Genomic DNA, 16,346 nt, shown 5'->3' with positions numbered 1-16,346 from the left:
TTTTTATCGACGCATAAAAGAGAAAACATTACAAAAAAATGTTTCCCACGACATATCATCATCTTGAAGATCTTTTATAAATTCTCCATATCTTTTGTAAACATAGACTTTTTAGACTTTGTTTTCTGTTTGTTGTTGCAATACGACAGACATAAAAAATCGTTTTATCATTTCAATGTCGGATGGAATTTCTAACTTAGTGCGGTAATGATCAAATATAACTCTGATTATTATTATGGACTTGGGATGATGATATGACGGTAATTTATCTCCTCTAATTTTGAGTGGGGCATGCCCAATATAACTCTGTACTAAAAAGTAGAAGAATTACGGTAGTATATTCTTTAAATCACAAACAAAATTTCAATGGAACCTCTTAAAGCAGACACTTATGCGCTTTTTAGGGGTTTGATCCTCTCTCTTACAAGTTTTGGAATATCATTTTTCCGGTGTAACTGGTGGACGATTTAATGGAGGGGGAGATTCGGTGTGAAACAACCTTTTGCCTAGGTCTTGTAAGGTGTTTTTTATACTGGAACAGTCCATAAACAATTTGAAAAACTAACAAACACTGGAAACAAAGTTGGGTCTTAAAGGCCTTTGTAAAAAGAAGGTCATTGATTGGATAAAGAAAAGCTTAGGAAAGGAGGTTAAATGTATTTAATGGAACAGATTTTAACGGAGGAATATCAGCTGAAATATTTTAAAGATTGCGTGAAGTTGTAGTTAAAATGCTGCGCTGCTTCTGTAGTAAGCAATTTTATGCTGTTGTAGGGAGAATTCAAATCTTTTTGCATCGCCCAATCATGATGGGCGCCATTTTGTATCGCTTTCACTTCAAAGACTGTGACGTCGGCCCAAATTATCTCTGAGGTACTTAGTTAGGTAGTTATCAGGGAGAGTCAGTAAAACATTTTTGCAAACGAAAAAATTCTCCATTTTTAAAGCTACCATCTTTTGGTGGATTCTGTGCATTGTTTAATATCATAAAAATTTTACTCGTGCATTGAGGTTTGAAGCAATTACTAATATATTACTAATAGTAGTTACATATATGTTATAACCATCATTAAAAAAACATTACAAAAAGAAACAGTACTATTTTTAGTACCGTACCGGTTTTAACTTTTGCACCGTATCTTTGATTTAATGGTTCAAGTAGTTTTCTGTTAAATTGACTTAAGGTTCGGTGCCAATATAAATACCTAAAAAGAGGTTGAGACTGACAAATTCACTCGTACTTCATGAAGTTATAAACGTTGTAAACAACACGGCAGTCTAGTTCCCAATCTCTTTTATATTTTTCTCGTTTGCAAGGTAGATCACCTCCACGTTGTAAGTAACTCACATTTAAACTATCTAATCCCGAGTCCACTTTTTTTAATGGAGAGAACACGAAAACCCTTAAAAAAGGTTCGGTTGATAGCACTGCTGATGGATATTTTCCGAAAAGCTTTTGCCTATAATTTTAAGCAGTTTGTTTTTATTTATTCACCCAACTTTTATTTTTATTTCCATGTTAACAACAATATTCTTTTTTTTGAAGAGTAATGATCAAATAAGAAAAGACTGGGGCCGAGGTGGAAAAATATATTTCTAGAATTCTCAGTGCGAAATTTTTCTTTCCTAGAACAGCAAACCATGACTAGTTTTGTTTTGTTGAAAAATAAGCTTATTTTTCAACAAAACAAAACTCATTAAGTATTTACATTTCTTTACATACAGGTTAATTCCCGCCTGATTGAGACACAATTTAAAAGTATTTCTGTTATTTTTCAAAGAAAGTTAAAAACAGTGAAAAGGGAAAGAAGGAATGCATCCTTTACCCTGCTAGTTTACAAAAGGTTTAAGAAAGACTAGGGTTACTTGTTAAAAAAAGCACCTCATCACAGCTTATCTACCATTATGAATGAAGGAAGCGAACGGCTGCAGCATTTGCCATTTAGAAAATTACTTCTTTGTGACATATTTAAGAAATTTAATCGTGATGATTTTGTGAAACTTAAGAAAGTTATCGATACAAGACAGTTACTACCTGAAACATTCAACGTTGGTGTAGAAGATGACGACATAGCGAATAAATGTTGCGAATTTTTAGAATCAAGGAAATATGTAAAACCAGATGACGTCAGCGTTTTACATCTTTTACTTGCGCATGTTCGCAAACCACAACTAGTTAAAGCGGTCCGTAAATATGAACAAAATGTTTTACGACATGAAGATGTGACGTTACCCAAAGTTCGACGCAAGGACATTACCCAAAATGCATCGGATTTCAACACAGTTTTGAAAATTTTTGGTTTGCTATTAGGCTGTGTTCTTGTTTATATTGGACCCTCAGTAGCTGAAGCATTATTTATGGTCATAAGTGGTAGCTACATTTTAGAACTTTGTATAATTTTAGTTGTCATGACAACATATATGTATTACAATGATTTAAAAACTCACTATCATTATTTAAACTCAACACAAGGCTGTATACCAGGAAGTGAGATGTCTTTCAAATTTGTTACTTATGACTGTCAACACCCTCATGTCAAGTAAGTCCTCATTTCTAAGTTAACTTCCGGGCTGTACTTCGTTGACAAAGAGTTTATTGTTATTGCATTACTTTGTTGTCTTTTTGGCGCTTTATTAAACATTGTTGTGTCATTGGCACTTTATACCGTTATAATATATTTATTGCAAGTGGCGCATCGAGCCTTATGATATATGGCCTGCTAGTGCAGAGACACACCCGTGCGACCGCAAAAATAGCAGCCTGCGTGGTTGCTGTGTTACTTTTGCCGATGTAAACTAGCCACCACCGTCGATAACTCGTCCCTACGTAAGGACTGGTAGACTGGTAGATATAAAATCAGAATTATATCATAGATCTTCCGCATTTATTTTAGACAATTATTTTAAGCACCAGGCCTTCTTTTTTCCCTCTGTTACATTTCAAATTTAGGGAGTTGTTCAAAGCCCTAACATTATTATAGATAATGTATTCAAACAATTCTTCTTGCTTTAGAAATAACTGTTGAAAACATGACGATAGCACAGCGATCTTCTATGGTGTCCTCTATAATCCTCATAACTATTTTTCTGGTATTTTGTTGTTTTTAGAAACAATGTAGAATTTCCATTTTTTACACTACAGAAGAAATATCCGTATCTCTTGAAACATCCAGACGAACGAATGCGTTACTTTCTAAATACCAACCGTAGTGTAAATGGAGGCTTGCGTATCCTGGGAAGTTACCTTGATAAGACTCCATCCATACGAGGTGCTGAAGTTTTTGCCATGTCTCCTACTGCAGATAGTGTATGGTATTTTCATGAATGTTGGAAAGCTTGGATGGAATATGAAACTGCGGAAAGTATAACGTGGGAAAATGTGGAAAATAATGTTGAAACCTGACATTTTTACAACCTCTCTTCCAGACTCTAACTTTTTTTGCGCTTCTTAATAGAACTGTCAATAAGTAAAGCGTCCGTAAAAAACAAAAAGCACTGGGAACAAGGTTAAATTTATTAGAATAAAAAAGACTAAAAAAGTAAAGTAATTTTTTTAGCCGCTTATACTTGACTTAATGCCAAAAAGACAAGAATCCCTGGAAACGAGGTTGTGAATCAGTATAAAAATGTGTCCCTGTAAATTATATATATCAAAACGAAACTACCATTTTTCTGTTGTGTACATTTTCTATTATCCAACAGAAAACCCCAACCTCGTTCCCAGGGCAATTTTTTGCTTTTTTGATATCCGACACGTCGCGATAGAACGATCATTTCTTCTCGCCGTCCGAGATTGTCAGAAAGAGAAAGATGGGCCTGGGGATGAGCTTGAGAAAACCCTGAACCTCCATAATGTCTTATTAATTAATTCTACGAAAACATAATACTAAGAAAATGATGTTTTATGTTTCCCAAAGTTTCAGGGAAAAAATATTGTACAGTATTAATTACGCTGTAAAACTTTAAATTTAGTTTGAATCATCTTGGAGAAGGACGTGATGTTAAATAATTGTCAAGATTTTATTTCAGGTTCAAAATATTTTTTAGAAAAGCAATAAACAAAACGAACGTTAATTAATAACCGAATGTCAATAAACAGCAAACTGTATCGATAAACAACGAGTTTTCTCGATAAAAAACAAACTATATCGATAAACAGCAAACTACATCGAGAAGAGACTGTAACGTGAAACAACGAACTCCATCGATTAAGCCACAAGCTGCGCCTTACAATGAACGCATACAGACAACTCGTGTTTTCCTCTTTCAAACGCTTATCGCCCGAACAATATGCACGTATGCGAGTACACTTAAGAAAGGAAAACTTAATCCCGCAAGATTTCCTTAACTCGTCCACTCCAGCTTCAACGTTGTGTTTACATTTGGAATCTGTTGGTCTCGTTAATGAGCAAGATGTAAGGTTATACATTCAACTATTCCGTTTGGTTGATCGAGAAGATTTAGCTTACAACTTGATCCTTCATCAAAACCAGTTTTCCGCGTTTTCGAAATTTCGAAAGTGCATCTCATATGTGTTTGTATTCGGTAACCGGACAGTTAGTACAGTTATATACACTTTCTTATGCTTTGCAATATTAACTTTGCTATCGCCAACCGTTCAAATCATCTTCTGTTACAAAAAAACATGGCTAAGTGTTGTAGCTACCGTGGTCATATTTACCTACTACAATTACGAAGAGGTTCGTGATTACTTCCGATATTTAAGGTGCACATGCGGCTGTGTCCCTGAAAGTATTATGTCTTTTCAATTCACTGGAATGAACCTTGTGACATCAGATGTTGTGTGAGTATTACGCATTTTAGCGATCTTTTTTACAGTTTCTTCGTTGAAAACATAGAAAGCGTCTGTCAATAGTTTAAATTTCATAACATGGTGTTTTCTCAGGAGACCATTAACATCAACCTCGTTCCCAGCGCCTTTTGTATCTTTTCTATAACCAGGACGACGAGACGTCCCGATGTCAAAAAAGATACAAGATGCCCTGGGGACCAGGTTGCATCAACACATATATATATATATATATATATATATATATATATATATATATATATATATATATATATATATATATATATATATATATATATATATATATATATATCAAATCGGTTTTCGGGATTTAAGTAGTCACTATGAAGCAACTTTGTTCCAAGAGTCCATTTGGAGTCGGCATCATCTCACATAGGATTTGTTAAAGACAATCCTAAAGGCATTTTACTCAATCTCGCTCTAGAATTTCTTTTTTTTTCTCAAGTCCTAGAACCAGGGTGGCTTTTTTTATTTTAACATTACGGTCGCCGGCTAAGCCGTGACAAGCTTAACCCTGGAAACTAGGTTGTCACAGTAATATTAAAAGAAAGAAAATTTATTTTTCTTTAGAGATAACGTCGAGTTCACGTGGAAATCAATTCATGAAAAATTTCCACATGTTCTTAAACATCCTGATGAGATGCATTATTTCCTGAATACAAACCGTTGCATCCTGGGTGGTGTTAGGAGTTGCGCGACCTCCCGCAAACCTGCAGTGCGTGGTGCTGAAGTGTTCGCAATTACCCCGGACGCAAGTTCTGTGTGGTATTTTGATGACAAAAACAAAATCTGGAAACGCTACCAATCTGCTAAACGAATTCGCTGGAATAAAGTTAAAGTGTTCGAATATAATGAGATTTAAATCGTGTTTAAATCGTATGATGGACAAACTTGAATATGCGCAAGATGGCGGTCAAATATGAGTATATTAAAACAAGATACCGTGTTGACATTTCGCCGCACACAAATTTGGTGATTTGACATTAAAGTAAAAAAATTAACTTTCAAAAGACTGCATTAAATTTGTCACAACCGCGAAAATATGTTCCGCGAAATTCAATTTTGTATCCTTTCTTCCCGTAAAATCACAAAATCAATTCCCGATTGTAGAATATAATACTTCTGCCGTGTTAAGGCTGAAATACACGATCATTTAACTAATCGTTGAAAAAAGATCGTGTAGACAGGCCACAAATACGAGTCATTTCAAAAAATGATCATTCGTGTATTTCAGCCTTTAAAAAAGTCACGTGCTTGAAATTTTAAAGAGAATGATTTAATCCTTGTCATTTTTTCAACTGCCATATTAAAATAATAATTGAAATATATTACTGTTGGTTCCATAAACTCTGCTCTAACCCTCCATAAAATATATCAAAACAAGATGAAGAATTTGTGATGTCCTCCCCCAAAAGTAATTATAGAGGATATTTCGATAATTTAAGGAAATTATTTTCCCAAGATTATTTATATATTCGGGGAAATTAATTTTCGCGAATTTCGCAAAAAAAAGGATTCTGTTTTTAAGGGATCTGTATGTGGGAAACATAAAAATTTAGACCGCTTCAAAGTTAAAAAATAAATATATATCTATTATATATACCAAGTAAATCAAAAGGTAGAAAATTTCAAACAAGGAAAAAGTCCAAATTTCGGGAATTTCGCGAATAACGAGTTTCTTACCGTATAACCTCTAATTTAGTGCGCTCTCTAATTAGTGCGGATTGCCTATTTTTCGAAAATTGAACAATTTTTTACCCTCTATTTATTAATGCGGATGACTTTTAAGGAATTTTGAATCTTTTCTAATTTAGCGGTAATGATCAAAATTCCCTCTAATTATAGTGCGGATTGAAAAAATGAAATTACCAAATTTTCGTCTTTAACAGATCAGTTACCCGTTTTTTTTTTATCATACTAACATTATTACATATAAAGCTACAAAATAAAAGGATCGCCCTCGTTATCGCCTTCTAAATGTTTGTTGGCATTTCCCACACAACTTTTGTAAAATTTACCGTTGCTGACCTTTGATGTGTCGCTGGTTGTGACGCCACAAAAAATGTAAAAAAAAATAAAATGAGAAAAAAATAATTGAAAAATAATAAACGAATAAAAAGTTCAAGTATTTTTTTCACCTCTAATTTAATGAGGTTGTGACCTAGTTTTCCTCTAATTATTAGTGCGGTTTTGAAATGCTAAAACAAAGGTAATTTAGTCCCTCTTATTATTAGTGCGGCATGGCCAAATAATTATTTTTTCTGTGGCACTAAATTAGAGGTTTTACAGTACTACTTTCGCGAAATTGATGAATATTCGCGAAATTGATGAATATTCTCGAAATTAATGAATATTCGCGAAATTGATGAATATTCGCAAAAATGAATATTCGCAAAAATGAATTCCTTTCAAGGTAGATACAATAAAGATAAGATTTTCAGCCGCGTGAAGAGACCTCTAACTTTTGCAATATAATGGGGTGGCGATAACGCCCTGGTGCGATGAGATAGACGATTTATTCCGCCCCCGCAATATTATGCTATATTTTAAGTAAACTAAAGTTAACATGTTTGTTTCCTTTTCACGAAATTTTAGGGAATGTTCAACTTTCTCTCTTCACTATACAAACTTTATTTGTCGTATGAACAAGCACACCATTGCTGGTTATCACAAAAATCCACTGAACTTACTTTCGCGAATCAAAAAACGACCAAGTTTTCCAGTTAAAATATTTAACTTTATCAGCCTAACCCGGCGTTAAATAGATTTAAGAGTTTCCACACAATTTATTTATTTTAGTGAGTATGACCAGATATTATCTTTCAAATGCTCGTGCAGTTTGGTCATCACCTGCTGTTAAAATTAACTTTCCGTCAGTACTTAAACAAATATCTAAAATATTTTCTCGATGTCCAAAAAATTCTTTTATTAGTTCTCCAGTTCGTGTATTCCATTTTCTTATAACACCGTCTAAACAGGCCGTTATGATCACGTGTTCATCACATGATGGCCATAAAATACCATTTACACCAGAAGGGTGTTTACAATGTTGACGAATACGTTGTGTTGCTAAATCCCATACGATTAAACTTCCATTCAGCGAGCCAGATGCAATGTATTGTTCTGACGGAGCAAATGCGATACTCTCAATATTCATACCAGCTATTTCCAAATCATCCGACTGTCTAGGTACATCAGGTGTTGTGAGAGTACAAAGCAACTTCCCCGCAGGGCTGTTAAAAATCTTCACCGTACCTGCTTCAGTACCACATGCAACTAAATGCCCACCCTTTTGACTACTAACGCATAACACTGCATCATCCTCTACTTTGCTTTGAAAAACAGTAGTTGCATTTTTTAAATCCCATAATTTTAAACTACCATCATCATATCCTACAAGTATTTCTTTGCCACTATCTAGTAAGTGTCCTACAAGTGCTTTAGAGCCATGACCTTGATATATTTTGCAATCTCCACTTGGTACTTTCCACATGTACACATCTCCGTCCGTGGTACCAGCAAATAAGACATGTACTGTTGTGTGCCATACACACCACTCGATGTCCGAGCAATCAAAGTCCCACACTTTTTTCCCATCACTGACAGTTCTAACAATGACAGTTCCCGCCATATCTGCCGTCATGACATATTTTCCATCTGCACTGAATCCACAACTTATAACTGAATCTTTATGGGTATCACACTCAAATTTGATTTCTCCAGTCTCCACGTTCCATACATATCCTTTATCATCTTCCCCACCTGTCGCCACAACGTTAAGATCTTTGGGTGAGGAACTTATACAAAACACTGAGCCGTCGTGTTGTTGGAAAACCATTTTAGAATCATCAGGGATATATCCGTTCTCTTCTTCATCGTGCTCGGGTAGATCGTTGAAATCAAGCTCTTCGATACCCTCGTGTAAATCTAAATACGTAAATTCAAAATTCAGAAAAATATACTGTAAAAAAATAACTATATACAGAAATTTTAAGGATCCGAGGGTCTTGAAATTAATTAAACTCAGTCTCCACGTTTTTTTCAAATATAAGTTTATTCTGACAATCTTTCTACAACCTCTAGGATGAGCTCTTAATAATTTTGTCGGTATATAATATAGTATAGTAAAAATAAAAAAATTAAATAAAAAAGTATATAAACTCATTGATTCACTGTAATCTCAAATCACAAATTCAAATCGGCCGCTCACAAACTCCATCATGAACACAATTGAAATGTTAAAGATTTTAATACTAAAAGTATTACAGTACATTTAGCCATTACGAAATTCGATTTTGATATATACATTTGTAGTTTGGAAATTATAGACGGTTTATTCGCAGAAGTCCAGGTACCTGGTGGTTCAATTGTATACATTTCGCTGAAAAAATGTGGTAATACATCATTCTTTTCTTTGTTGGTTTTCGCATTTTTAGGTTTACAATTGTCACAGAGGTCTGGAATTTTAAATTTCGCAGTACGTTTACCGGTGACATACTTAACTTTTAGGATTTTTTGATATAGATTTTTTAAAATCTTTACCAATCTCCCTAGTTAAAGTTCTGAATTGATTGCTCACCCTTCTATATTCAAGATAAACTTTTCCATCTCTAAATACCTCTTCCACAATCTGTGTTTTTTCCCTCAAGATGGAAATGTCATTCTTATCTAACTTGATATTGAATTGTTTCTTCGTCTTGCAGCATCTAACCGGGATACATGTTTATTTAGCCTGGCTGAAGGTATTTTTTTTAAATTTCCCATTGTTTATTAACATCTTCACGGAGCGCTTTTATAGCTTCGTTGAAATTGAAGTTAAATAGCTTTTTCATATTTACATAATCGCCTTTGTTATACAGAGGAATTGGTATTAATTTTGTAAAATTTGTTACCTCCAATCTAAATAAAGTTTAAATTATTGATTGATCACTTTTCCCTAACAGAGAGAATAAATCAAGTCCTTGTTGTTTATGAGTACCAAATCAAGCAAGAATGTGAGTACCAAATCAAGCAAGAATGAATTGTTGGTTGCCCTTCCTCTTGTCAAAGGTTGTACAAGTTGTCTAAAATAACAATCTTTAATGCATTCCACAAACTGAAAGTTTAATCATCTTCTGATGTGTATCTGTTCTGTAATGCTTCCAGTTTACTTTAGGATAATTAAAATCTCCATTGATGAGTAAATAGCTGTACTTTGAACTAATATTTTAAGAAATTCATTGATTGAGTTGTTGATTTCAATACTACTATTGAGACTACAATACACACATGCAAATAACAGTATGATGTAATTATTAAGTATCACAGTTCTCAACATATGATTTATCGTGCAATGTTATTGTCCACTACCGGTAAGTCAACTAAATAATAATTGAGAGAATTCTTGTACATGATTATCACGCCCCTCTTCATTGAACAAATATTTTGTTTTCATAACATAGTTGCAGGAATTTAACTGGTATTCTGAAACAGTTAAAATTCGATTGAAATTTTTCAGTTTTACTTAAGATATAACTATAATATCAGGGTTTTGATACAATCTTGATTCCACTTCTTGTTTTTTTTCTTTTAGTGAATACATCTAAATTGGTACTCAAAGGTGGTATTAATTGTTTTTTCACAATTTTTTGATTCCAGGGTGGTCCTCTTACCAAAAATATAAGTTTTTGAGTTTTCATTGGTATTTTTCTTACATGCAAGGTTTTGGAGAAATTTTTCTTTGGTACGCTCATCAGTACACATGTCGTAAGAGACTGATATATTCTTGAAGACCTCAGGGCAGGCAGACTATCCAAGTTTATTGCAGTTTGATAACAAAATTGATTTTATTAAAACAGTTGAAAATGCTGCTTTCAGTGGTTTAGGTTTAACAGAACTTGCATTCTGGTCAACGCTATTAGAGTTTGTCCGTCTTCCTAATCTGAAACATTTGAAGTCAAGTATGTCTATACCACACATGAATAAGTACAATTTTTGTACAAGTGATTCGTCATGCTGTTTGGTTGCATTTTCATCCAAAGTTTGTGGCAAATTAAATATGATAAGGCTTTGTCATGATTCACATTATTATGAAATTCTTAATAATTTTGCATACCATAGATTAATTTGTTACTACACAAAACAGACTTGTGCTAAACTTATATTTGTGTTTTGTAGTTCCATGTCTCAGTAAGTTTTGAAAAACCTTATTTGATATGTAACTGTAACAAGATATTAACCACTCAAAAAAATGGTATATACTCATCAGCTATTGAGAATACTGGGTTACACCATACAATTCCGAGACTTTTTAAATTAAAAACTTGAAAGTAATGTTAATCCTTATTTTATGTAATCTAATTCTGTCATTCTAAGAATAGTGCTTCTCTAGTAAATTTTTATATCTAAGGCGCCACATAGAAATACTAGATTAGTCATGCTATACATTGATGTTTACGCCACAATATGTTACAAAGAAGACATGTACTAATTTCAAGGTGCTTTAAATATTATGGTGCTGCTTATTTTCAAGTTAATTTTAAACGAAATCTCCACAATTATTCATACATCCAAATTAGACTAAAATCAAATACATTATGGAAAGAATTTATAGTAGAGATTTTAGTTGTGAAAGAACTAGGAATAATTTTTACTTCAAGGTACCGCAAATTTATAATCAAAATACCTGCTGCGTACCTGGTTGTTCATCATTGTCGTTTAATGTCATTACTTCCACATCCTCCTCCTCCTCCTCCTCGTATACGCCCTCCTCATTATTGGGATCATATAGTATTTCTTCATTGGGATCATCATCACTGTTATGAGGAAATGGGGCCATTTCTATAGGTGTATATATATTTATATATAAAGAACCTGGAGACAAAAAAATTATAAATTAATAGAACAAATAGATCATTGGCCCATGAAATACTGGGGAGGCAAATATTTAAAGAAATTATATTAACTGGCGTAAGTCGTTTGCAATGCAACAAATAATAAACAAAGATTGGATGAAGTGGAATCGAATATCAAAAGAGTGGAATATCATCAAAGTGAGACTAAATAATTTTGATTTTGAAAAAACAAACTGTTGGAAGATCGTGCCGTCTTGCGCTTCTTCATGTATTCATTTCGGAAGAAGATTAGCTAGCTAGCTAGGTCCCTGAGTTTAAGTGGAAAGTACAACATCGTCAAAGCTACAGTGCAAGTGATCCAGTCCAGCTCAATCCAGATCCAGCACAAGCAAGTTGGACAAGCAAGTGGGAAAATCCAATGAATTGTTGGAACTGAACAGGGAAATACTATCAGTTGGATACCAAGGACCAGCCGCACATATTAATTTGGATAATTTTTATGTGCAGCCGAACAGGTACGTGGAATTTCTGCTTGTTTGATTCAATCATTTATCACCAAACTGTTTCTCCTTGATTGAAAATGTTGGAAAATGCAACCATAGAAACTGATTCAAACACTCCAGAAACCAATAGAACTCAAGATGAAATAGAGGATTTGGTGGCTCAACTCTGTCTCCACACAAACTCTCAAGACGTAGAATTTTGTTTGAGGAATTATCAACACGGAAAATCCCTTCAGCAACTAAGTAGAGAATTTTCAAAGTCGAACAAACCCATTTTATTGGAAACTGCTATATTTCTCAATATTCCGTAGCCATGTAACCAAGCCAGACCTCATTCATCTTATCATTTGCAGAATTCAAAACCTTTTACCAGGAGATCGCTCGCTCTGCAAACAGAGATACCGAACATCATTTGACGAAGTCCCTATTCTCAAATGTGCCGTTTGTGATCAGGGTGTTTTTAAGCAATGTTGGCTTCAATTAGTTAATTCTAGCCATGATAATATTTTGGAGGATATAGATGAAATGTCGCTTAAACAGCTTTATAATCCTTTGTCACTACCTGGTTTACTACATTTGTGACTATTGCGACAAATCAACCATTCCTCAAAATGTTGTCAAACAACCTAAAACTTAAGTGAAATGTAACAAAAAATCTAGTGTCTCAAATGAATGCAAATTTATTGGACCCTGAAATCTCCACAAGTGATCCTGAACCAAACACTGAGACTGAACTTACTACTACAAGCTCATTCCCACCACAACATCGCTATCTGTACCACTTCTTTTGTTAAGCAAAAATGTATGGCTGTGGTGAAATTCCCCAAATTTTAAAGCTCTCACTAATCACCCCTCATTTCAAAGGGGGAAAGAAATCTGATGCATCCAATTACCGCCCAGTAGCCTTGACATCTCATATTATCAAAATTTTCTAAAAAGTTGTCCGAAATCACATCACCTGCTACCTCGAAGAAAACAAGCTACTAAACGAAAAACCAACATGTCTAACTCAACTCTTAGACCATTTTGATGTGATACACTTTGTTGATGGAAAACTAAATTGTGAGGTTGCATACCTTGACCTTTCGAAAGCCTTTGACAAAGTGGACTTTACCATTGTCTTAAAAAAACTTGAAAAACTTGGAATCAAAGTAAAATTAATTAACTTTGTTGAAGCTTTCCTGACAAACCGCACCCAATCAGTCATTGTCAATGGAATGGAATCACATCCTGTTCCTGTTATTTCAGGTGTATTCCATAGTAGTGTGCTTGGACCACTTATCTTCATTATCCTTCATGGAAATATCAGTGACAGTATTGTACGGTCATTTGCTGATGATACAAAGGTTACAAAGAGCATCAACTCTCTCAGGGACATGGGCAAGTTGCAAAGTGACCTTCAGATAATTTATGAATGGGTAGTAGATGCAAACATGAAATTTAATGATTTAAAGTTTGAGGTCATGCGTTATGGCACGAACGACACCCTGAAAAATTGCCATCGTATCTTTCCCCCTCTGGATCCATCATCAAGAGTGTGAGGAACTGAAAGATCTTGGTGTCATATTATCCATCAACTGCTCCTTTCATTCCCACATATTGAAAGTAGTAAATGACAGTAAAAACACGATGTCTTGGATTTTAAGAACTTTTTATATTTGAACAATCATGGAACAGTTGGTACCAAATGTCAATATGAAAATCCAAAGCTATCATCATCCTCCGCATGGGCGGAAAGCAAAACTTCCGTGTGGTATATACAGTAGGGTGGCAGAGTTCAGTTTACCAATCCATGGAATAAAGCTCTTTAATATTCTCCCCAAATCCATCCGTAATATATATGGTTGCGCACTGGACCTCTTTAAAAACAGGCTTGATAAATATCTATTCCAGATAGCAGATAAACCACAGCTGGTAGGATACACCACATTAAGACGGGCTGATTCAAACTCCATTATACATACGCACACATTGGTGTAAACTGGATGTTCAATCCAATGGAGGACTGGCACACAACTGCTAATCCTGAAGACTTTCTTCGAAAGCCTACAAGAAGGTACAATAAGGTAGATTTTCCATTTCACTGAATTCAATATATGGTACATAAAGAAACATGAGTATAGAATTATGTATATATATAATGTAATACTATACATATATACCATAACACTTGGGTTAACCCGGGGCTATGGTAACATTCACTCGCCCATGTTGAATCGCTTTCAAGAGGAACCGAACCCCGGTCTCCCGCACATAGATAGATGTGCATATTTTACATGGCTAGCTTCACAAGTATCGAGGGATATACCCTGCCTATTATTTCCAGGAGGGGCCGTGGCATAGATGGAGAGTCCTAGAGTATTTAATGCTCATTTTGAGCTACGCAGACCCAATTAGGACCCGCGCTCTACTAGACAACTCCCGGCAACATCCAACGGCCAACACATGGAGCCATATCCCCAATTTCCCTCACATGGCTTGGGTTAACCCGGGGCTATGGTAACATTCACTCTCCCATGTTGAATCGCTGTCAAGAGGAATCGAACCCTGGTGTCCCGCACAGAGTACGAGAGCTATAACCACTAATCTATGGTGCCATACATATCATCAGGCCTATCAATAAGAAAAAACCATCCAATTCAACCACCTTTAAGGTTTAATAATGTAGTTTGCAGAAGTGATCTTAAACTATAGAAATAATAAAAAAATATCAAAAAAGTAAATCAACAATATCCCTTTACTCCTGTACACTGGAGCTGCTGCTTTGGTGTAAGGAAAAAATGTAGCATAGGTTACAGCAGTGTTCCGTCTTCGGCTGTTCAGCATTTTACAGTAGGCCTATCAATAAGGCGAGAGCTCTTGCTCACGCAACGGCTCACCCAATTCTAAGAAATAAGAAACAAGCTGAACCACTAATTGCTCCCCCAATTTCAAAAAAAAAGGTTTTTTTTGGCTAAGCAATATCAACTTATCTCATCATGGAAATCAATGTTCCCTTTTTTATTATTTACAGTAAAAAAGAACCAAGTTATACATTAAAGAATGGAATAGATAAAAGACTTTGTGATAAAATATGAGTTTGTAAACTTATTCTATTTATTCAGATTGCTTGCCCCGTTTAAATTATTGTAACCTTGGGGGAGCTATTTATCACTTGGGTGTTATTTTTTCATTCATAGGCCTGTTACAGCAAGCCATCATATATAGATCCCAGTGCTTTAAAATAGACGTACTCCAATTTTGTTATTTCCTGCTAAATTCTGTATGGAATAAATATTGCATTTGTCCATCCATTCATAATCACATATAGGTGCAAAGTGTTTCCATCTACATTAAGATCATTACAAATTCAAATATTTGTAGATATAAAAAAAATGTTTCATTGCATTCACATTGCCCAATGTTTTGAGAGAGATCTCAAAACAACGCAAACGTAAAATCTCATGTTTACTACATGACAAGGAATCATATTGTTATAAGAAATACTGGATCAGCAAACCAGGACATTTTCTGAATTAGTTTTTAAGCTGTTGTTTTCAATTTCTCAGTTTGAATGTCAGGTGGTACCGATTTCAGTTGAGGAAAAACACACATGTTCCAGGGTCAAACTCTCACAGAAAAAGCCTTGATTTAACAAGATCTACATGGATCTGAATTAAAATAAACCTAAATAGCAAAAACCCACTAAAACTACAAATGTCAGGTTTAAAGAAAACAAAGAATTTATTCAAATTTTAGTCTGTTTTTTAGCACAAAGGTATCATTACGACTTTATAATAAATATATGTCAATCAGAAGTTATATATCGATATACACCCGATAATAGTTTAAAGTCTAGAGAATGTATCTGTAGAAAGAAATGGGAGCTTCTGCATTTTTTGCCTACCACGGAAAAAACGTAAACATTGAAAAGACTATTCTAAAAAATACGAACCTATAATTGGTTTATTAGCAATTAGCCGCCGACTGGGAAAAATGATTTTAAAAATTTCAAAAATGCTTTTAGAGTTCAACCCTTGTATCTAGTTAAATTCTGGGGGTGTAGCTAGCTTGTAGATAAATAGAAAGGCATGTAACCATAGTGCCCAGATAATGTGGAAATTATACTAGCTAGATATTTAACTATGGAGTAAATAAGTTAAGACAAAATTCTCCATGCTTTTTGGACGAAGAAGTTCA

The 16,346-nt window shown here is 34.5% G+C and overlaps 3 protein-coding genes across 3 annotated transcripts in view; 2 read left to right on the top strand and 1 right to left on the bottom strand.

Moving 5' to 3' along the window:
* The first annotated feature begins 1,718 nt into the window (after positions 1-1,718).
* Positions 1,719-6,163, top strand: LOC130629466 (uncharacterized). The gene is made up of 3 exons (XM_057442678.1): positions 1,719-2,540; positions 3,109-4,804; positions 5,402-6,163. The coding sequence occupies exons 1-2, from the start codon at positions 1,906-1,908 to the stop codon at positions 3,401-3,403; spliced, it is 930 nt and encodes a 309-aa protein (XP_057298661.1). The 5' UTR covers positions 1,719-1,905; the 3' UTR covers positions 3,404-4,804; positions 5,402-6,163.
* Positions 6,164-7,392: 1,229 nt separating this feature from the next.
* LOC130629465 (angio-associated migratory cell protein-like) lies at positions 7,393-11,703 on the bottom strand. Its single transcript, XM_057442677.1, has 2 exons — positions 11,507-11,703; positions 7,393-8,758 (listed from the first exon to the last, which is right to left on the bottom strand). Exons 1-2 carry the CDS (start codon positions 11,646-11,648, stop codon positions 7,647-7,649), a joined length of 1,254 nt encoding a protein of 417 aa, XP_057298660.1. The 5' UTR covers positions 11,649-11,703; the 3' UTR covers positions 7,393-7,646.
* Positions 11,704-11,961: 258 nt separating this feature from the next.
* The window catches only part of LOC130629459 (5'-3' exonuclease PLD3-like), a 28,845-nt gene continuing 24,460 nt past the window's right edge, over positions 11,962-16,346 (top strand). The window contains exon 1 of the mRNA XM_057442669.1: positions 11,962-11,984. The gene's annotated coding sequence lies outside the window, so the exon portion shown is untranslated. The remainder of the gene's footprint in view (positions 11,985-16,346) is intronic.

The sequence above is a fragment of the Hydractinia symbiolongicarpus genome, chromosome 2 (genome assembly GCF_029227915.1).
Source record: "Hydractinia symbiolongicarpus strain clone_291-10 chromosome 2, HSymV2.1, whole genome shotgun sequence".
NCBI classification, from domain to species: domain Eukaryota; kingdom Metazoa; phylum Cnidaria; class Hydrozoa; order Anthoathecata; family Hydractiniidae; genus Hydractinia; species Hydractinia symbiolongicarpus.
Note: the sequence above shows the minus strand (reverse complement) of the source record. Positions and strands in the feature narration are given on the sequence as shown.